This window comes from Thunnus maccoyii, chromosome 5 (assembly GCF_910596095.1).
Source record: "Thunnus maccoyii chromosome 5, fThuMac1.1, whole genome shotgun sequence".
Classification (NCBI taxonomy): Eukaryota; Metazoa; Chordata; class Actinopteri; order Scombriformes; family Scombridae; genus Thunnus; species Thunnus maccoyii.
This window is the reverse complement of record NC_056537.1, coordinates 26,487,846-26,511,790: the sequence shown is the minus strand read 5'-3', so window position 1 is coordinate 26,511,790 and position 23,945 is coordinate 26,487,846. Positions and strand designations below refer to the sequence as shown.

At 38.5% G+C, this 23,945-nt stretch overlaps 1 protein-coding gene across 4 annotated transcripts in view; it reads left to right on the top strand.

Moving 5' to 3' along the window:
- Positions 1-23,945, top strand: part of cdh13 (cadherin 13, H-cadherin (heart)) — a 356,169-nt gene that overhangs the window by 176,003 nt on the left and 156,221 nt on the right. For all 4 annotated transcript variants that reach the window (XM_042412902.1, XM_042412901.1, XM_042412904.1 and 1 more), the window contains one exon: positions 8,118-8,262. In XM_042412902.1, coding sequence (XP_042268836.1) covers positions 8,118-8,262 — 145 coding nt within the window. The remainder of the gene's footprint in view (positions 1-8,117; positions 8,263-23,945) is intronic.

The following is a 23,945-nucleotide window of genomic DNA, read 5'->3' as shown; positions in this document are numbered from 1 at the left end:
AGATCAAAGATGGCTGCACTGACTACTGAGCTAAAACTTTACTCATCGACTCATTGCAGACAGACCTCTACCTATTTATACACCCGTAACACAGAGACAGCACACCATGTAACATGTAGAAGAACTTCAAAGGTGATTCTTGCTTTACACTTTTCATTTATTGCCTAATTTTTACAACCTAACTTTGTGGAAAGGAGAAGAGGAACAACAGGTTATGGAGAGTCCATTTGGGACTTACCCCTGATAGATGTAACAGCGGAGCAGAGGAGAGAGACTGAGATAACGATGTAACCGACCTGCAAACTGATATTTGACGGTTCTTTTTTCTTCCCAAAAACAAATAATTTTTAAAATATTTGTATGAAACAAATATTTGTATAAAACCCACTATTTGTGCTTTGCCGAATAATGTACACACCTACTACACAGTAAACAATTCAGCAAGTTTTCACTGTGATCAGATTATGCCCCACTTGCTGTGTCCAAGGGAGAGCATTGAGGAGGGTTTAAGGGAGGGAAAGCTCTCCCTCCTGGGGACTGTCTGAACTGTGTTAGGGCAGGACCAGGGTTTTGCAGGGTGGAGCACAGCGTGCTGAGCACAGCCTGCTGATAAAAGCTGAGCCACAGGACTGTTTAGGAGGTGCTGGGTACTATTCACCTTGGAGCTACCGCAGAGCAGTTTCACTGGGATCTTAAGAAAACGGCAGGCGGGCAGGGCCCCTTTGAATTCACCTCCCCAGCAAAGGGAGGACTACTTGAATGGCTCAGGAGGAGATGAATGCTGAGTGAATGTGAAATGAGGCGATAGCAGTGGAAGGCAACTGAGACGCTTCCATATGCATGACTCTGCCCCTTTTCACCAAGCACTTCCTTTTCACTCTTCCTATTCTTGTCTGTGTTTAAGGCTGTGATAAAGCTGCCCCAGCTCAGCTACCTTTTCCGTTAGCCCACTTCTGCCACAATAAGCCAAGTGCCCAATTGACTGGGGCTTCAGCTCACACTCCTGCCTATATCCCTCCCCTGTAATCAACCTAGCTTCTCATCTGGTCACAAAGGCCTTTCAAGACTCAAAGATAGGAAGTATCCTTGGAGACAGAGAAGAAGAGAGGAGGAGAAATGTAAAAAATGACGAAATGTTAGGTTTTATTAAAAATTTAAATTGAAACAAGCCAAAGGATTCATATTCAGTTGCTTTAATTTACTCTTGTCTACATTTATCAGCATTATTGTGTGTGTGTATTCTGTCTCTTGCTAAATGAGAGCAGCATTTTTTTTTTTATATCACTGATTGCTGTGTTGAACATGAATAGCTCTGAATCCTTTCAGTGCCGAAGAGGATCAAGCCACAGTCCTACACCAAGGTTGTATTTGTATTTTTTAAAAAGGAAATGATATGACGGTGCCGCAGTAGTTCACCTGGTAGAGCATGTACAACACATCAAGGCTGAGTCCGTAGCACAGCGGCTTGGGCTTGAATCCAGCCAGGGCCCCTTGCTGCATGTCATTCCCTCTCTCTCCCCTGCCCTTCTGATCTCTCTCAACTATCTTTATAAAAAAATGCCAATGTAAAAAAAACCCATCACTTTGTGCGGACTGAACTGGCTGTGGTGATATAGCCTCTCTCTCTGTCAGTATTATCTAGTAATCTTAAAAAAAGGAAATAATGTAATATGAGGTTTTCTTTTTTCGACTTTTTCTTGTTGTGCAACATACAGAAACTCCTCAGCTGCATTCAGACTGAAAACAGCCTTGTGTAAAACAATACAAGGGGCTGTGTTGGTGTGTTGTTTAAAGTGCTGGTGAGACAGTGAAATATGATCCAGCAAGTCCGGTTGGTGTAACAGATTATTACGTTTAAAGGCTGATCAGAAAAACACTACATAGCAGTTTGTAATACTAACAGAGTGGATTTTACAACTCTGGAAAATTATCACACTGCAAACTTATTTACTAGTGCTCATGTGTGGAATGTGTCTGTGTCTGCAGATGTCTGAAAATAGTATGAATGCAACCGCATCCATGGTCTGTGTGCAAGTCTGCAGCTGTCCATAGAACGCAGAATGTATGAAAAGGCCTTAAGGGAAGCTGATGCCTCAAGGTCTCAGCTTTGAGAGGAATAGAAGGGAAAAGTGAAAATCTTTTGGGAAAGAGGAAAAAACATCTCTCTGTTGTTATCACACCCTGCTGAACTGTAGGAGAAGGTGTATGGAAATCGAAAAGAAGACTGAAAGGCTTTTCTTCACTAGTATAAGTGAAACGTGCCATCTCCAAAAGCATGTGGTGTATTTTAAGATCTTACAACATAAAAAATCCAACTACAATATGGCTGCAACTACTGATTATTTTCATAATTGACTGATCTGAACCTATTTTCTAGAAAAAATGATGAATCAGTTGGTGTAAAAAAAATAATGTAATATGTGGTTTGGCGCTGTACATGTAAATAGTACTTGTCAATTAGCTTTACACAGATGAAGAAAACCTTTTGTAGCAAAGGCAATAGATGACATTCATAATGTACAACCAATTTGGAATAAATTAACCATGATTTATTCATGACAAATAATTATGAGTACCACTGAAATAACAAACCTATAAACCTTACTAGAAAGGCCTTAAAACAAATGGAGACCCCTATACCATGGAAACACAGCGAGGTCTCAGTGTGATTATGACCTCAGTTCTGAGAGAAAATAGCTTTGCTTCAGCTTCTCTGACACAGTCTCAGGACAAAGAGAGATAGAAAGAGGGAAGTGAGAGGACAGAGAGATGCTCACTGAAACCCTGTAACGTTAACAGACAGATCTACACTCTAAAGGCTGGGGCAGGTCAGCCAATAAACACTGAGGTAATGGTCACAGAGTTGATCATCTTCACTGTGACTGACTGCCGCTGATCTGGCACGAGCAAGGCCCATCTTCTTCAATTCTCCTTGCCTTTAATGAGTCATTTTCCTCCAAATGAAATCATCGCCGTCTCTTGCACACATATAGATGCTGATTTTCAACTTGAGAAAATATTTTGCTATGATCTATGATGGAGACAAAATAGCCTAATCATTTTATTAACAGGCGAGTGTGAGGAATGCAATGCCTCAGGTCTCGCTTAAACCTCCCCTTCAAGCAACTTCACCCCACTCCAGACACACACACACACACACACACACACACACACATACACACACACTGTCTGTCATCCTGACTGGCTGCCTCACAAATGTAATGGGTCATTTTCCTTACACATTTCAGCAGAAAGACAATAACTTTATAAAATCAAATTTGAATTAGATTTAAAGCATATAAGTGTGATTTATATGTGTTATATATGGTGGGAATCGTCCTTTTGTTGAGTTTAACTGTTGGCAGTTTCCTTGAGATAGAAGTGACTGATGAGGGTATTGTGTATAGTATGTGCAGTATAACTTATACATAGTACAGTATACGCTGCAGGCTGATTGGGTCTCAGAAGACCTTATTTCACATATTCCCACATGCTAATAGAAAGTGCCCACATACATACTGAAAAACATGCATTCACTTTCACCCGTTTTATGTCTGTCAGGCACAGACAAAATCATGCATATTCTTTCTGCAGTCTTTCAATATGCAAAGATCACTGTAAAAGCAGAGGAAGGGTGCATACTGTAGGTGAGGATTTGCACAAGCCTCCAATCAATGAGGACCACTGAGGATTCATTTCCTTAAAAAAGAGCTTTTAGAGAAGACTCATCACTATAAAGTACAAAAGTGTCAGTGCCAAGGTGAGTGTACAGTGAGAAAGGTACTGCACTTTGTACAAGTTATATTTGATGAATTGTCCCATTGTTACAAGGACATTTATTTAACCACACTCCATATTTCACATACAGTACAGTAGGGGTGTGCCAGAATACAAATACGTTATTTGCTAAAGTACAAATAGTGTTATTTGTTTTATACAAATATTTTTTTAATTATTTGTTTTTGGGAAGAAAAAAAAAATCATGTCAAATACCAGCACGCAGGTCAGTTACACTGCTATCTCAGTCTCTCTCCTCTGCTCTACTGTTACGTCTATCAGCAGGTCTCATGAAGGGAGTCACATCCACCTGCTACATGATGCACATTTCCTTATTTGGACATCACTCCCAGAGTTGGGGGTGTTCCCCAGAGATAAAGCTGAGCTACTGACACATGCAAAGTGTTCCCAAGGGACTCTCCATAACCTGTTGTTCCCCTTTTCCTTTCCACAATGTTAGGTTGTAAAAAATTGGCAATAAATGAAAAGTGCAAAGTAATCATCACCTTTGAAGTTCCTCTCTACACATTATACAGTGTGCTGTCTCTGTGTTATGGGTGTATAAATAGGTAGAGGTCTGTCTGCAATGAGGCGATGAGTAAAGTTTTAGCTCAGTAGTCAGCACAGTCGTCTATGATCTGGGAGACTCCAGTTCAAGACCCGGTGTGGGGACCTCCTTCATAAGGTAGTTTATTCATGAATACTTATTGTAACACTTTAATTTTCTAAAATTAAAAGCGTAATAAAAACATAAACAGGATTTTTGAGCCTTTAAGCCTTAAGGATACAAATACAAATACTGGTCTACTGTACAGCCTGCAGAGTTCTTGATAAAAAATTGTTGTTTTGAGACAAAGTATAAAAAAATCTGTGATAGTAATTCAACACTACTTGCATATGCTTCAGGCAGAACTTCAGACTTTCTTTTTGGTTTTCTGATGTACTCAATGTCAAAACAACAAGCTGAGGCTCCAAAAAACCCCATGGTTTATCAGAAATTAAGTTGAAATAATTAAAGCTGGCGGTCATAACATTAAACTATAGGATTATTACATTATCTAGTAGAATCCAGCCCAGTCTTCCAACGCCTCTTCCCACTTCACAACTATTACATTTAATAAAGAGCTGTTATTTTTTCCTAGAAAATGTTTAACTTAATTTCTTTATTTCTTTATTTCAGAGAACTCTGTGATGCTGTCTCGCCATCATACATTGTGAGACATTACTGTCCACCAACACCACACTCAAAACTCAATTTACTGTCCATACTAGTATTTTTTAGTTAATTAATTATTTCATTTTGTCAGTGTAAATGCGCTGCACACTCAAAACCAGTCTAGAACATGTACTGTATTATAGTATGGAGCTGTGACATATCTGAGATGCGTGCATGTCCTACTGAACAGCTCAAAGAAATTCATGCAAATCAAAGCTCTTCATGGCAGGCTTTGTTTGAAAGATCACACCATTTTCTTTGCTCCGAGACGATATGTGTTTGATTATGAATTCCCTCCAGCTGCCAAACAGGTTATTGCTGTGTTGTTGGTGTGATCCTCCATTCAAATGATCTGATACTAGGCACCTCACAGCTAATGTTCTCATTACAGCTCAGACATGCTGAGAAGAAAAGGGGGAGTGTGTTAAAGCGTATGTGCGTGTGTGTGTGAGAGCGAACGAAGTCATGCGTGCATTTACTTGTTGGCATAGGACAGTGATTCTTTTGCCATGTAGATCCCTGTACACCCGTTTCAGCAGTATAATGATATAGCGTGTGTGATGCTGTGTGTGTGTGTGTGTGTGTGTGTGTGTGCCTGAGCCGTAGAGTAGATAGGATGACAATACTATGCTGGGTAGAGAACACCATTAGTTGAGAATCAGCAGTTGTGCAGGATGGAGATGGAGGGGAAATGGTCCCTCTCATGAAAAGCCTCCTATGGTATATTCTCAAGGCACTGAGAGGGAGAGAGAGAGAGAGACTAGAGATTCAGGAAAGAGAGAGAAGGAGGATGAGATGATATATGAAACCATTAGGTCCCTAACCCCTAAAACACTTAGTTCAGCTGCATGTATGCCATTACACTATATGCTCCAGGCTCCATGGTGACAGAGAGGACAAAGGGAGAGGAAGACAGAGGAGTGCGACAGAGGGAGTGGAGTGGCATGACCCATGTGATATAGAGAGGTTGCTTGATGTCATGCATTACTGATAGGTGATGTAATGTGATGCTATAGATAAAGGAGGACCCGCTCCTGCACACTCTCTCTTTCTCTGATAAATCTCCACAGCTCTGCTCCAGCGCTAATAAAGGAAGCGAAGTGATCTCTTTAACCACAGATTAAGATTGAAATGGAGGTAATGCCATTACATATGGTATCTTTATAGGATCGCTGACTTCATAGGGTGCAGCCACAACTGCAGATAGGATTTCTAGTGGCACTCATGCTTAAATTATATCAAAAGTGATCCTAATGCTGCAATCAGCATTAGAAACATACAGCTAATTATGTGTTGAGTCACTAGCACTCTGACATAATGTGCAGCATACATAGTAGTTTTGGTAGTTCTGCCATTTATGCATACTGCACAGTAGGTGTGTTGATTTTTCCAGTCTGTAGCCTCTATTAAGTCATTATACTCAAATGTGCTACATACTGTATAGCACTTTAAAATCAATACTGCATACTTTCTGAGACATTCATTTGGATAATTACAGTAAACAAAAGAGACCACTGCTGGGAAAACCTCTCTTAATAAACAAAATAAAGCCAACCAGTCATGTCAGCTATGGTTTCCTTTTTTTTATGGTAATCACACTAAGCCTTCCCAATTAATTTGATAATGGTACTTTTAATGAGGCTACATGTAGCACATTAAAGGAAAAGCTTTCCTGTTTTCCTGTGAGGTGAATAATGTGTTAATTCGGAATGCTACTTGTATTTATGAATACAGGCAGCAAAAACCGTGTGAGTGCTGTGTGTGTTTTTTTTTTTTTTTTACATTGACCAGTTACATGCCCCTAGCAAGTGAAGCTTGCCAACAAGAGTATTTTTCTGGAAATTGTGTTGGAAGAAGTCATTCTTTTCCTCATTTCTCTTAGCTTGCCTGACAAAAGTGCCACGATACTGGATTTACTATTAGAACCTTAAAAGGCTGTGACTCACTGAAAACATTTAATTTGTGACCTTTAAAATCAAAATAATCCATTTATCAGTCCAGCAATGTAATCTTAAATTATGTCTTTATATAATATATATATCAATTCTATTTATATTATTAGTTGTGAGTTGCACCTGTAAGCTAAATTTGAAATTGTCTTGTAGGTTGAACTTAAAAAAAAAAGAAAAAAAAGATGACCTATTACTTGGATTGGATGAATTTAAGAATCACCTGTTAATTATTTCTGTGATATGAAAATATCATAATTACTGAAATGTATTTTTATTTATGTTTGAAAATTTGCCAGTAATATTCTGACAACATTAATTGATGTCTCTGAGACAAATGCAACTCATTTAAAATTGTATATTCATTGACTTGCATATTTACCCTCCATGGTCCATGGTGAGACCCAACTTCAAGGCTGTGATTTGTCTTGTTTAAGTGTAAGACAAGTAGAGAGTATTATAATAAAGCAGAGAAAGAGATCGGCTGACTAAACAGGACAGCCCCATTCTGGATTAATAGCTGCTTGTTAGCTGAATGGATATTGTGCATATTTTAACTGTACTCTGCTAAGCTGGCATAGTCCCTAGGTGAACCTTGGGGATGACTAGCAATACTGCAGAGTAAGGAGAAGCTGAATGCATAAATATGTGATGTGGGCCAATGGAGGAGTCTGCAGTGGAGGAGCAGACAAGGTGGAGGAGGCAGAGAGGAAGTGGAGGAGAGGGCTCGAGTGAAAGGTTTTATCTGTATTATCTGTAAGTGCCTGTAAAAGAATCTGAAGAGTCACAGTGCAATACTTTTTTCAAGTTTAAGGAGAAGCAAGAAATTGTTATAAAATATATATAAGAAGGACTGAAGTGGGTGACAGAAGAAAGGATGAAGGGAGTTTAAAAAATGAGTCCTCAGTTACTTCATAGCCATTCAAGAACAAATCATTTCCTCATTGTAATCCAGGGCGATTGCCAACTACTGGTAACAAAAATAGACCAATAGCAGCTATGTGTATCTGACAAATGTTGAAAATTCAGCTATTAAGCATCACCATTATGGTACAGTACTACCTCTGATGCAGTAGCCTCTTGTAGTGTTATGGAGATTACTATAAATATAAGTTACCACCTGAACACCATCATAATTGAGGAAAATGAACTCTTGTATCTTTTCATCCACACAGCTGGAAGTATCAACCACAGACTTCGCTGGAAACCTTGTCGAGGGACCGGCCTTACTATTGATCACTGTCATCGACCAGAACGACAACCGGCCCATCTTCAAAGAAACACGTTACGCAGGAGAGGTGCTTGAGGGATCCCCTACAGGTAGGTGACACTGTTATATTGAAGGACTTTGGAGAGCACTGGGCTCTTATTGGATTTAGTTTGACAGCAATATCACACAGACACTATAATTGCTACACTCGAGACGTCCCCTTATCTGAGGCTAGGTGCGGTTGTGTTTATGAAGTTTATGTTTATATCCTTAGCTGTATGTGTGTGTTCTGTGGTGATAGGGTTGAAAGGGCATTGCATATGCCTAAATAATAAAACATAGAGAGAGACATCTTTCATGTGAGAGCTCAACTTGTTAATGCAATTGTCCCGCAACGCAGAATTGTAAACGGACTCATAGATCTCATGAGCTACATTACATCTTAAAGGGGAAGTCCCACCAACTTTTATGGCTGCAGAAGGAGCTGCGTGAAATCTGGGGGGGGGGTGGAGTTAGAAAGAATTGAGGTTATCACACCTCTCTCACTTGCTCCTTATCTCTGCTTGAGGCTAGCAGCTCAAGGCTACATTAGCTGCCACGAGCACACAGTAACACACCCAAATCTCCAAACAGCTGTTAGTGCTTGAGTTGTATTGTGAGTAATGCAGGCAGCGAGTTTTGACAAGGAATAAGAATGTATGGGAAAAAGGAAGATATCTCTAGTTCTGCTGTATTGATTTAAAATTTTTTAAACTGTCCATCGTGAGTCAGACAGTGTTATAGAAGTGCAATAATAAACTGGTGGAGTTTCTTCACTTAAGGCTGGAGTATTATTGCCTAGCTTTACTCTAATGGCACTTGTATGCTGACAAGTTGCTTCCTTCAAAGAGCCATCCTAAAGTTTAAGGTTTTATATTAGATTTAACTTGTACGTGTAGGTTATGCCAGTAATTAGTTCTTAAGACTTGATAATCACAGTCTATTGTAATGTTTATTACATGTGATTCTGATGACAACAATATCTCTTAAAAATATCATTTTAATTTACCTTTGAAAATGAAAGTAACACTAGTTCTGTGTAAGGTTAAGCATATTGCTTTAGAATTTAAACAAGGTCTGATTTTGGAAACCCCTCTGGTACAGCACACTACATTTAGCTGGCAGCTGTAGATATTAATAACTTTGTAGTTTCAGATTTTACGTACAAAACACATGATCAACAAATAAAACAGGATACATTGTTATAGAACTACCAAACAGTACAAATATAAAGTAGCTCCAATCAACCCCACCTCATGCAGCTACAACTTCAAAAAGTTGCTTGATTATCAATGCATCAACAATTACATTCAATAATATACTTCATAGTAAAAATAACTTAATAACTGTGCTTTTGCATAGGTACAATTTTGAATGCAGGACTTTTACTTGTAACAGTACTTTTACATTGTGGTATTGCTTCTTTTACTTTTTCTTTTTTTCCAACCAGGGCTACTTGTACCCCAGGGGGTACAAAAACTGAAATAACAATTCGATTAATGAAAAATATTTCCACATATTGAATTAGCTGTAACACCTGAACACCACATGTTGCTATTGAGAGTGCATGGAAACTAATTACCGAGCAAGCAGAGAGGTTGAAATGGTTAGCTACAAGTAACGGATGCATCTGTATCCTCATCGACTCTGCACACAGAGCAATCCCAGGTGTAACAGTATGGGCTGAAATTAAAGACACTGCAAAACACCCATGTTTCCAAATGGTTGAAGTAAAGGATGAACAGTTTACAGAAATAAGTGACATCTGTAGTATCAAAATAGACAGTGGTAGAAAAAGAAATGCCGCCATCCATCCTGGGAAGGATCTTAAATCCTTAAAAACTAGGCTACAACAATTTTAACTGGGATTTTTCTACCCACTAAACCTTATGACATCAGAATAACTTGAAAGATGCTACACCCACACACAGTTATTACATGAAGTGGCTAAATATACCTTTATATGGCATTGTATGACATTATATAGCATATATATTATATAGCATCGCACTCTATTTACCCCTCTGCTATGCTGCAGCAACACCTTCACTGAAATGCCATACCTCTGATGCTGTAGGAAGGAGAGAAATGCAGTTTGTCAAACTGTTAACACCTCATTGTCATTCAGCTGTAGTAAAAACATGTCTGATAGAACCAGTATAATCTGATTATGTTATGTATGTCGAGATGAGGCAGATGGGATCCTTGAGTCTGAATCCAGTAAATACAGATTTAACAGTGCGAATACCTGGTGGTTTGATTGCAAGGCCCTGTAATCACACATCACACCATCCCAGCATTCAGCAAGGCATCCTCAGCATGTCTGAACTTCAAGCGTGTGTGGTATCACTACTGTTACTACAATCTAATCCTGAAGATTCTGTCGCTTCGCTGGATGGCTGATTTGGTGTTATTTCTGAAATTTCAATCTTTGTTGTGGCCACAAGTTAGGGTTGTACCTGACGAAATTGTAGGGGACGAGAAGACACACAGATTCAAAAGACAACCTCTCTCGCCCGATGGTGTAGGCATCTAGTCACCAGCCATCATCGCAAGATACACAGTTGGTTTAATCAGTGGTAGAAACAACCAAAACTTATACAAAAAAAAAAAAAAAAATTGTAACAAAAACATATTTTCTCAATAAATACTTTCTTCCTGCATTAAAATCACATAATAGATCAGTATGAGTAGGAGTGACTCATTTTATTCTGTTGACTTACTGTATGTCTTTCTGTCTATGTCTGGAAATATATCATTTTATATAACGTTTGAGAAAATTAGAAAGCAAACTCTACAGTTGTAGAGGTTTTTGACAACTTCCAGTCTACCTCATTCTGATGAACAGTGTGTACTGACAGGTTTCTGCTCTGTTGACTTAGTGGTAGGAAACTCTGCTTTATTGCCCTCCATCCTAACATCTTATGGTCAAGTGTTGCCATGGGATAACATACCTCAAAGTGAATCATTTCAATAGTGTGGCTGGCAGGGGAAATAGAAGAATTACCTATATGGCAGGCTTTGAGAATACTCTTCACATGTGGCTTCTTCTGTAAATCTTCACATGCCTTTGTCACCGCGTCATAGAGCCTTTTTCTGGTTCTCTGAGTAGTTGTCACTGCTATCACAGTTTTTTTTTAAAGGTGACACTTGTGCCCTCACCCAGATTGAATATAAATAAATGCTGTCTGAATGTACAGTAATTCTATTTTAGGAAAGTTCTACTTCCACCTTTACACAAGTTGATTGTTTGTGCCTTAGCACAATTTACAGTCTTGATTATACAGTCGTTAAAGCATTTTAACATAAATTAGAAATGATTTTTATGTATGTACAGCTGTGGTGTGAATGTGTGTCGACCACCATACAAAAGTTATATATGACATGACACTTAGGTCAGAATTGTGGAGGCGGTTACATCCTAGATAAACTGTCTGTTGATGTTAACTGCCAGGTGCTGTTTGGCTCTTATTTTTGAACAGTTTTGCTATAAATGGAAATGGATCTGGATTTACATGATGTGATTTCACACCTCCAACACATGAAAGATTGTTTCTTTAATGAAGAGGCGTTGTGGTGGACCTGCTCTGGACATTTAACAGACTGTACTGCTTTTAGGCGGAAAGAAGAAGTGATTAGCATTTGCATTTATTACTGGTAGTTCCTACCACTGAAATGTATTCTTAGTCATTCTTGCACCACATGCCACTGATGACGAAATCAGCAAAACTCTGTGTGCTCCTGCTGTTCACCTTGAACTGTGCTCCACTGATTCACTGAACAAAGAGCTCCTCGGGTCTACCTGTCTGGTGTCTTAAGATTGTTTGGAGAAATACATAATTGAATGTCGTTGCCATATGTAGTTGTCATATGGTCAGAGGTAGAAAACACAACAATGAAAGGCTAAAATAAAAACCTGTGCGTGGTTCTCACTGTGTTTGTTCTCACATCATTAGCACAAAAAGGCAAACAGACTAAAACCTTAATCACCAACAGAGCTTCACAGATATGAGCTAACAGTCAACAGCCAGACAGAGGAGCGAAGACTTACACTCACACACAAACAGAGCTTCCCATAGAGACATTTTCAGCAGTTGTCAACTTCATGCTGAACTTGTATTATGAATTTCTAATGCAGACATTGCTTATGCTATGGTATATATTAGGTAAGCAATAGGATGTCGTTACTGGATATACAAAACATGATAATAGGCTGACAAACTTGCATAGCTGAATCTTGTTATAATAATGCAGTCCAATTTAAAGTGAATTTGATGCTTTTATCCAGCATTAACAGGGTTTAAATGATGGAATCTCTGATACTGAGAATAATATTATGCGATTGCCTTTTTATTCCTTGCTTACATGCATGTTTTTTTACAATGTGGATTCCTGACCTGATGCAGAGCATGTGTTAGTGCATTTACTGTAACTGTCTAAATGTCGGCTTTCCTTACACAGTATCCGTGTGTGAGGTTTACGAGTCAGTGTGTGCATTCATATATATCTGACTGTGTTTTTAGCAGTACCAGTGAGAAAATTAGCCCACAGAGAACAAATCAGAAATATGGCAAATCCCAAGCAGAAAAATCTCTTATTAGTTTTGCTCAGTGAGGAACAGACCTCACAAAACACCTGAATCATCATAGTACTTTTTAGCCCTAACTCTGTTTAGTAGACAAGTTAACTCTGACTTCTGCAAGCTCAGCACCAATACACTTAAAAAAAAACCTAATTTTACATTACTGGGTTAGATCTGATAGCACCACCACTAGAGACCTTCTTGTGACTGGACTTGATAGAATTGAATTTGGTTTTATATGCAATTATATGATACTGTATTCCTTTTTTAATATATATATATATATATATATATATATATATATATATATATATATATATATATATATATATATATATATATATATATATCTCAAAGACATTCAGTAAATTTTTTATAACTCCGAGCTTCCTGTAAAATGCTATATCCTGAGTGGATTTTAGCCTGGCTGAATAAACCAAAGTGAGCAAAATAAAATGATCTGAACTTTGATTTTATTATCAGTTATGGTCTGATCTGACAGCTCCTTAGTACTTTAGTTGCCATGGATGCCAGATCCAATTGAGCTCCGAGATAAGATGAAGGATGCAGCTCTGAAGACTATGATTCTTGCATATGCCTGCAAATCTGTGTACTAAATACGCTGCTTAGCCAACATGTCTGTTGAGCTGCAATAATTTGTCTAATAATAAATCAATCATTCAAATTGTTTTGAACACCTCATGTTTTCCCTGTGGGCTTCCTGCTCAGTAGAGGTATATTTTGAAAGGGTGCTTTGTTTGAGTAACACACTCAAAATACCTTAAACCATTGATAGATTGACCGGCTTGGTGTTTTAGTGTTCGGGGTTGGGGGCTGTGTGGCAGTAAAGCTAAGAGGAACAATCAGTGGCCTCTAACTTTCTCTGTGATCCTTGATTTTAAATTTCAAAATACCTGAACACAGATCACAGCTGTTGTCAGTAACTTGTATTTATCTTTAGTATGTCAGACGATTACAGGTCATAACATAAGGATTTAATCAGTGCCACAGCACAGCAGCTTGGGTATGAGTGCTGGTTAACATGTAGTTGTTAGTAGTGATATGTGTTTTTTTTTCTTTGTGTAAAAAGAGGACAGAGAAGAAAAGATATTGATGTTTTTTGTTGCGGGCACAGGTCTAATGCTGGCATCAACACAAGTCATTTTTATACTTTAAAAATAGCAAACATTTCCCTGCTTACACTTTCTGCAGATATGGAGCAACATTAGCATTCATTTAGAGTTGTGTTTCTGGCTCCCTGATGAATAAACATAAGTCCAATATTCACTCTCCTTTTAGCACTGTTTTGGTCCAACAACCCCTGAGGGAAATATCTGACTCTTTTAGCAGTTAAATGATCCACCATGTTCAACAGCTAGTTGTTAATTTTGTCTGTCTGCCATTTGAAGCTAGGCAGGTAGTGTACAGTGGATTTTTAGAGCTTTTCTGCTAAAAAAAAAATCAAAAACAGCTGCCTCCTAAGTCAAAAACGATACTGATGAGAGGGATTAGAATGGACCATAACAGTAACGTTGTTGGCCGGAAAACCAAAACAATGATTTGAAAGATGCTATAAAGCTTTGTAGAGTCAGGTAGTTATGCGTGATCATATCTGCTAGCGCCAGTGTTTAAAAAAGATAGGGCCCCTATTCTTAACTTGGCTCTGTTTCAACTTATACAAGGAATTGAGCACATAATAAGAAATTCCTGGAGGGCAAGCCTGCCAAAAACAGGTGGAGCCATATGAGCAGGACCCAAAGGAGTGAGACTGCCCGCAGGGGTTGCACACTTGAGAAAAATGAGCTGACCTAACCCTCCTAGGGAAAAAAAAATATTAAGTCTAATAAAACCCTGAGTAAAAAAACAATTTCCTTGCAGCTTATGTTGCAGTCTGTGAATATCCTTGTCTGAAAGGTCTGGGAGGCCAAACTGTTTTGAGAGGCCAGCAGAATTAATTGTTCATCTCTGAACGTTTGACTTGCCTTTTACCACAACAACATTGGACACATTTATTTCAGTGTGAGTGTGTATGTGATCTTGTTCGAGCTTTCCACTTGTGCAAATTGTACTCAAAGAATTGTACATTTTACTGTCTCACTCACTGTGTGTTGTGCACAGTGAAAATGATGAACTGCACATTAAAGAAATACATGTTTCCCGTTTTCTTTTTATAAAAAGTCTTTTTCTTTTTTTGTTTTGTCTCAGTGCTACAGCATTTTATTTTTGTCGTGCTGCAAAACTTTCAATGTTTCGCACCAATGCTACTTCCTAAAAAAGCTCCGTAAGGCATGCATGTGAGTGAAGCGATACTGTACTTAATGTACCGTATGTGCATATGTTGTTTGTGTGTTGATGTTCTTTTTGAGTGAATTTGTGTGAACATGCTCCTTCACAATGTGTGTGTGTGATCTGTAGCAGCATGGTGTGTGTATTACACAGTAGTGGCTGGGCAGCAGGGGAAGCTGTAGGGGAGAATGTCACAATGCTCTGACATTTCTGTGCAAACTGATAACAAGGCAGCCAAAGCCTGAGTCTCCTGGCAAGCCCTCTCCTCCTGCTCTGTTCACTCCTCCACTCTTCATTTTTTCTCCATTCCTCTTTATCTCTCTCATTTTCTTTTTCCTTCATGCCTTGAATTCCCTTGGGCTTTGTGTTCACAACAACCTATTCCCTTTTCTCTCTTTCCCCTCATATTTTCTATGCTATTCTTTCCATCTTAACCCTGTGTACCAAATTTTTTATAAGTACCGATATTGACTTACTTGCTTTTGCCCCACTTCATTAGGGGATCTCTGATTTTTTTGGGCTCTTGCAATAATGTCAATGTATTGCTGACAGTGATTTATTCACCTTCTCACTTTTCAATCATCAACAAGCAGATATCCTAACTGACTTAGCTGAGGGTTTATTTTAAATGATAAGGCTGGTGTTTTCTGTATTTTTCTTTTGTTTACAATCCCATGAAAAGACCCGATCTCTCATTTCTTTCTGACTTCCCTACACTGTCTTTGGCTTTCAGCCTCACGTCAAATGGTTCCTACAAAACACGTACATTTTTCAAGACAATAAACAAAAAGTTTATTTTCAAAAAGAGACTCTGTAATTGTCCAAAACAGCTGCGAACTGTGGCTTTTAGCAAATGATACTCAAACCGAAGTAAATAGTACATTTTCACTACACAATTACAGCAGCAGAACAGTGCATGTAAATAATAAACATAGTATCCTATAGTGCCCATATTCATTGTAATGAAGTAGGTCACCCAGTGCAACAGTGTGGCTCACTTATGTGTTTTGGACAACAATGGAGGTTTATGGCACAGAGGAATAAGCTATATCAGGCTTTGACTACGCTGGCAATACCTGTTGGTTGGATCAATGAATTGTTGGGTTTAGTCTTTTAATGGGATTTGTTAACAAAAGGAAAGGTAAGGGAATTTCACCAGCTGGGTACATTAAGCTCCTAAACAATGTGATCCTTACTGTTGCCTCTAAATACTGTAGATACACTATATTGCTTGATCTCAGGATGCTTCATGATGAATATAAGTATTTTTTTTAACTGTCCACTCTGGTGAAACACTTAAAGCTGATATTTGTATTGTTCTTTAGTTTATGTGTGTACCTTAAAGCACATCAACTTGAATATTTACACCAGTTAGAAGGACTGTTAATTTCTTTGCCGGGTTGCAGCTCATCTGGAAGTGAGTGAAGTTTCACACACTCGTCGTATTTGCATTTTCTCCACATCAAAATCACCAACATAATCCCCGTGTGAACATCTGGTAACTCACACATTTTGAGTCGTACAGTTTGTGAATATCCTGAATAGTTGTGTAATCCATTATATTTCAAAGTTACATTATCTTTGCAGTTTGAGTGTTAATTGATTTGGAAAGTCTGCACTGTGTTATAACAATGATGAACATTGACAGAAATTAATAGAGTTGATGTTCACTATGATGGATTGCATCACTCAAGCAAGTTTTAATTAATGCATAATGAAAGGATATGGGAAAAATGTAAATTCAAAGATCTTCACATGGCTTAAGAATAGTCAGTAGCAATGAATACATAATTTGTAATAAATGGGCTAAAATATGCAAAATCTAGGTAATCTAATTAATTTCAGTATTTCACTGAAGGCAGGTGAAACACTAAACACTAAACTATTATCTAGTTTAGGTAAGGTGATGATACATGTATAAATTGTTCCCACTATGTCATATAGCTCTTTATCACTATTTGTTTTGAGAGTCACTTGGGAGTCATTATGCCAACATCAACAAAACATTATCATCACTGAAAGTCATGCACCTCGTCAATGGATTCACACAGCGGAAATCGTTTGATCTAAATTTTAGGGATGAAATGGTATGCTGCTGGAAAATTACTGTGTTGTGACTGTCATGTTTTTGGTAATTTGTGTTTATCTTTCCTCTGCCAACACCATGCAGACAAGTTAAATTTAGTATCTAGGTGATATATCTTGCTTAATTGGACATGATGGGGTATAAATGAAGATATTACTCATAACTGAGTCTCTGTTTGTGTTTCAGACTAATTTGTGTTTATATCAGAAGTAATTAAGGCGCGAGTTCCTGCTGTGAAGGGAGAGAGAGGGATGGATCTGGTCTGCTGTTCTGCTCCGCTCTCTGCTCTGACACACACACAGGCAGTGTAAGTAGCTTAGGGGTGGGCAATATGGATTAATACGGATTAAAACTTGTGTCATGTTATCTGTAATTTTATATCAGCATATAGTGAAGATTTTTGAAAATCCAATAGACCGGCATCACAACATACAGTTTGACTTGTCATGAGATAAAATGCACAGGTGTGATTAATAACATAAATGATGTCTCTGTTTAGGAGTTACAGTTCAATGATCCTTATATATCTATGACATGGCTAACTAGGACACTTTAATGGAACAGTGACATTATTATTGTTATTACTCACACCTGGGCTTTTTAGCTTTATCAGCTGTGAAAAGTCAAAATGTCTTCGGTGTAAATGGTTTATTGAGAAACTATTTATAAATAAAATAACCACATGAGAATGTCTGTTTTTGGCTAATCCAGTAAATTAAAACCTGGGAAATGAAGGTAGCAGTATATCATGGTGTATATTATTATTATATATGATGATATTGCCCAACCTATGGCTGATCACACAAAACCCACACTTATACAAAACCCACACACACAGGAATATCTTTCTAGTACCACTGTGCATCATTCCTCTCCTCACCACACCCCCTCTCTCCACAGATGCTTACTCATTTCACCCAAGGGGACCTGTTATTATGAACTCATGGTGCAGAGCACAGTCGAGGTGCACAGAGTGTGGTTACTCTGTTTGTTTTTCTCTCACAGCTACAGAAGATGCATGTCAGCGTGGCACTGTTGGAAACAGGGATCAGGAGAAGTACATTATCAGTGGGTGTTTGAGGGGCTGACATCAATCATGGCCAATGAAATCAGCACCTGTGTGCTAATAGTTTGATACGTGGAATAGTGAGTTGGACCAGCTTCGCCCAAGAGAGGAAACTGATACTCTCTCCAGAATCACAAGGTGCAAAAACAGAATTTGCACAAATTCTCTCAACGCTATCAAAAATGACAAAAACAACTACAGTTCTACTATACTGAGCAACGTGATCACGCCCTTTATCTTGTGCAAGTAAGAAATCTGTTGAAAAGGGCCAGTTGAAGTAGAGATGATGCATTCAGTTGTAGGAACCCCAGCAACTTTTTAATATGAGGATTCAGGGTCAGGATTGATGGGGAAATTGGTGACAAATAGCAGTAATTTAGAGTGACAATATTTCAGCAGTTTTTCTGAAGGTCTTGGAACTGTGTGAACAGCAGGTTTTCACTATCTATTGTATGTCCTTGTATAATTGCACACTGTTATTATGGATGGTAAGAGTAATTACCTGATAAAACTGTAGCTCACCAGTCTGGTATTCACAAAAGCAGACAAGTTAGTGCTGCCCTTAAAGGATTACTGTTGTGATTAAAGCGAGTAAAAGGGAAGGCCATCTTACATTGTATAGACTATTGCGGCTGAGAAATATTGTCAGGAACTGTATAGCACAGTGGACTCTTTAGACATGATTACTGCTTACTTTAGATGTGTCAGTAAAGCATTTCAGACTGTTTTACTAGCATTTTTAGTTAATCACATTAAAATAGTTCTAATGCTAGTTTTCATAAGATTTTAATGAGATGCATGTGAGTCTGTTGAAGAATGCAAACATTCAAACATAGAGTTTATGTGATGTCTTTAGGTTTACTTAGGCAGAAAAACCCCCTCATCAAATCAATATTATTTGTCATATACTGTACATTATTATACAAGTGATGTGTAGTAAATATCTACATCATCAGCCTGAGATCATACAATAGTAATTATTCACAAAACGTAAGTGCAAACAAATTAACAATTTAAAAATATTGACAACATGATAAAATATTAAGATAAAAGTTAAAACATTAAAGTACAAAAATTAAGTTAAAAATGAGCAATTAGACACAGTTGTGTCTAACACTGCATGAAATTTGAACACGAGTGAAGTGGTCATTAATGTGAAAAGTCAAACCTGATATACAGACTTTAAGCAAGGTCCAATGTTAAGGATTCTGACAGCTTGAGGGAATAAAAAGTCCTCTTTAGCCTCTCTGTGCAAGGGATCATTAGCACCTCCCTGACAGCAGCAAGGAGAGGAGACCATTGTTGGGGTGGCTGGTGTCCCTAACAATTTTCTCTGATTTTGACCTGCAGCATTTGTAAAGTAAGTTTGAGTAATGCACCCCCGTATGGTTCACTCTAGTCATCTTTGACATAAAAACTACAGTAGATACAACCTCCAGCACTACTCCCACACTGGAACAGTAGAATTCACATTAAAAAACAACTGATGTAGCCAAAAAAAAACAACAACAAAACAAACAAGAAAAAAATTCTCTGCAACCACAAACCCATATTCCTTCATGAAAATGGGACCTGAGGACAACATACTGTGGCCAGACCTACTTTGCTGTGCTGACCACTTGTCTAGAACCATACATCAGTTGTCTGAAAATGTCCCCAGCATTGAGTTACAGGATTGTTTGAACTGCAGTCATTAATATGGACTCTGACCTGTCCTCCTATTGTCCGTCCCTGTTCCCCTGCTGGGTTCCCTTGATCTCAGGGTGTTCTTCTGCTGCGGCATCATGACTGCCACATGCAGTGGCAGGCAGGAACCTGATACTGCCAGCATGCTGGAGAAAAACCTCAGTAAAGTAAAAGGGGAAGAGAACCAATAGGTAATTGCTAGTGTAGGTACCATTGGTAAATTTTGTGAAGGCTAGTGGAAGAAGCTGAGGTTGAGGGTTTGTGGAGTGCCAGCAGTAGTTTGTGGGTGCAGAGGAAGCAAGAAAGAGATTGATTCAGGTGATAGATAATGGTTCAACTGATAGATTACACCAAAACTGGCAGGTAATTTGAAGCATGATGGTCCCCATTTGTCCCATTATGTTTTCTGTTCCTACCTTTCTGTCTGTCTCTCTCCCTTTGTTAGCTGGAGAACAGTCTGTCCAACACCCTAACAGGTGACCTGCTGTCCCACAATGCCTCATTATCAGCCTGCCAGCCTGAGAAAGCCAGGGAAATTAATGCCCAAGGTATCTACTGAGGCTGCTGCCCAATTAACTCTGGGGCATTGTTGTGTTAGGATAAATTAGATTTTTTTTCTCCCTTGCACTTATGGATGTGTATGTACATGATGCCATTTGGTTCAGTGAAGTAATAAGCCCACCTGGTCAGTTTTTATTTTCCCCTAATTACTTGGTGACTCATGTTTAGTCCTAGCAAGTTGCAGTGTGTAAATGGAAAATTATTAGATGATACGCCAGTGACATTTTCCAAATTAAAGCTTGTATGGTAAATGATGAGTGATTGAAAGAGCAGTGTGAAAATCTGCATTCTGAACAGTCCTTATGGCCAGTGGATACAGATGCAAGCCCCAATCCATTGAAAAGCTCTTAGGCTATTCACTCATTTATATGCATCTGTTCTCTTTTCACCAGTAAGGCATCATTGATTTTCTGAGCCGTCTTAACTGAGCTATCTTCTTTTGAATTACCATAGGGAGCGATATGCATTACACCACTGAGAGGGAAAAAATTGCATTCTAAATGGGCTTTATTTTCAATAGTGATTTGATCTGAATTTATGTGAATAGGACTTTATTTGAATATATTTATGTGGTTTGGAGTAAATTATTCTGCTCCCTTGCGGGCTTTATGTGGTTCCCTGCGTCATTCCAAAGCTAAAAAGCATCTACATCCATCTCTCTCCCTCAGCTTTCTGTCACTCTTTTTCTCTCTTTCCCTCTCTCTCTTCTTCTGGTCATGCATGAGTGTTATGTAGATGAGAATTCATCCCTAATTTCAGAGAGAGAGACTTACCCAAAAGCATAATGTGGAGCCCCAAAACTATACTTGTATGAAGGTGTATAGAGGATTGGGAATTCAAGGTGTGACAATGGCTCAACTCTCAGCTTCCCTGGTGGCCGTTCCAGTACTTGAGCGCTGCTAATCTATTAAAGAGTTTCTATTCTCCTTTGCTCCTACACAAAGTCCCACATCAACTTGGGCTTGATTATCCGTCCCTCTCTTCGGTTCGGCGGGGAACCTGCTCCTCTCCACTCACACAGTCACACTCTCAAAACCCTCAGAGTCCCACCAGACAAACCAATCTCTCCCCTATCGCTCCAATTCCACTCCCCCTCTCTGACAAGAAAGGACAGCCATTGCCCCTTTCAAAATCCCCATTGCACTCCAGGTTCTCCAATTTAGTTTATCCCCCCTTTTTGTTTCACCAGAGTAATCCCAGCCACTTTAGCTCTCCTGTATCACAAAACCAGCTCCTGTTAGCTGAAAAAGCCTTTTTTGAATAGAAAAATGTTTCCAATTACAGTAGGCTGGTTGTGTTGGAGCAGTTTAACCACTTTACTTTGTGTAATTAAGAGTAATGTACAGCTACTGTAGCTTTTGAGCTCAAGGTGGTTTGATAGTTTTGTATGCATCACAATTCTCTTGCTCACAATTCAGGAAATGGTCCATTACCATCAAAATACATCACCTATCTTCTAACATAATACTCAAGTCTTAGAATAGAATATAAAAGACAGACAGCATCCCTGTTCATACATATTTTGTTATAAACCCATACAGAGCGGAGTCTATCAATGACCAGATGCTTCCTCAATAATTGGATCCATCATGACCACAAAACAGAACCTGTTTGTACAGTACATAATAGCTCCACTCTCTTACCATTACATTTATATATCCTGATATCCTGTTCTGTTTTTCATCTTTCAGCATACAGTATTGTTGACAATTACTGTGTACAGTGGAGCTTTAGAAAAAGGAGAATGAAAGAATTGTGTGCTTATAGCTTGTTTACTCTAAGGACATCTCAAAAGTGGAAGGAAATGTTGACTTTAAGTTTAGTGTTTTTATTGAATGTAGAAAAGATTCCTATTTAGCTCCTATTCATCATCACTCTGACTGACGCACATGAGCCCGCATAATATTGTGGGGTTTTGAACTAGAGTGGAAGTTGTCTCACAAACATGCTCACAGAGAGTTTTATCCTTATCTTTGTCTAGGCAGTATGGCACTTCAGTTCTTTCATTAAGAAACTGATGTGGGTACAGCGTTGTGGTGGGAATATGACTGGAAGAGACAGTCTTCTCCATCTAGTCAGACTGTCACTCTCCCCCTGCACTGTTTCCTTTTCCAAATTACAGCTTTCATCCCTCTGTGTTTGAGTGACGCTGTACTGCACAGTAGACGATCACTGAGAATCTCCTTTAGCTACTCCTGCTCTACCTTCCTCTCTCATCTCCTTCTACGTTTTTTTTTTTTTTTTTTAAATGACAGCAAGTAGTCCAGCACTCGGTTTCTGGGCTTTCGCACTAAGAAGCAACAGATCAGCTGAAGGCAAAAAACTCTTTGATTGAGTATTGATCTGGGATTGTCAGACAAGCAGAGGTGACAAAGTCCACACATGAGAACAAGGGAGCAGCCTGTTGTGCATTCTCTGCTGTAATCAACTCTACAGGGCAAAGAGATGTATCCATCAGTCAGGAATTAAATGGTCTTGTCATCATTGTGGCGAGTTGTGATTATGTGGTCACCAATCTTGTCAAAATACATGTGGTGTGGTAGCAAAAGTAATGGAATTGTCAAATCCTCAATATCATGCCACATGCTGTACATCACCTTTAAGCAAAGGAATTTGTGTTTCATATGACATTTTGCCACCAAGTAGTGAAAGCGTGGACAGAAATCAATAGGAATGGGACAATGTGAAAGACAAGTATTTGAGAGAGGCTCACACAGCAGTAACTACCTGTTATAGAGGGATGACTGTATTGATAAGAGGTTTGAGATGGATGTGGCCATGTGGAGTGATGGTGAGATGGATTTCGGTGTATTTCTTTTCTTCTCTTCATTTATTTTTATTTTCTCTCTGACAGCTTGAAAAATGTTTTAGCGATGAAAATAAAACAGCGCTTGATAAAAATAGAATGCTGTCAGAGTCATATTTCCCTGAAGCTTTATAAAAATTGCTTTTTCTGCATTCATTTATCAAGAAACGCACTGGTTTGTTTTGTCCCATGAGGAAACACTGGTGCAGTATTTATGTTCTAGACACACAACAGAGAACTTTCTAATTGCCTCCATGAATGCTTTTATGATTTTGAGAACAAGAGGTAATTTCGGCATCTGAATAGATTCCCAAAAGACTTAGACAGTAATTGGTTGAAATGGCAACTCCAGTGCAACATATTTTATTTATGGTTATTGACAGGTAAAAATAATGGATAGTATTTTACTTGATTTTTTGTATAGGCTCTCATATGTAACAATGGATGTAATGAAATACATAAAAAAGCAAAGATTATTCCCATTTCATCTTATCTTGGATTCAGACATTTTAATTCAAAATTTGTACTCCCTCGGTGCTCTCACAACAAAGTTTTCATAATAACATTGTATCCGCATTTTGAGAAGCAATACAGTAAGATTTAATAAAGATGATATATATATATATATATATATATATATATATATACTGTTGCTGGAAACAACTGTGTGCTGTATTTAAT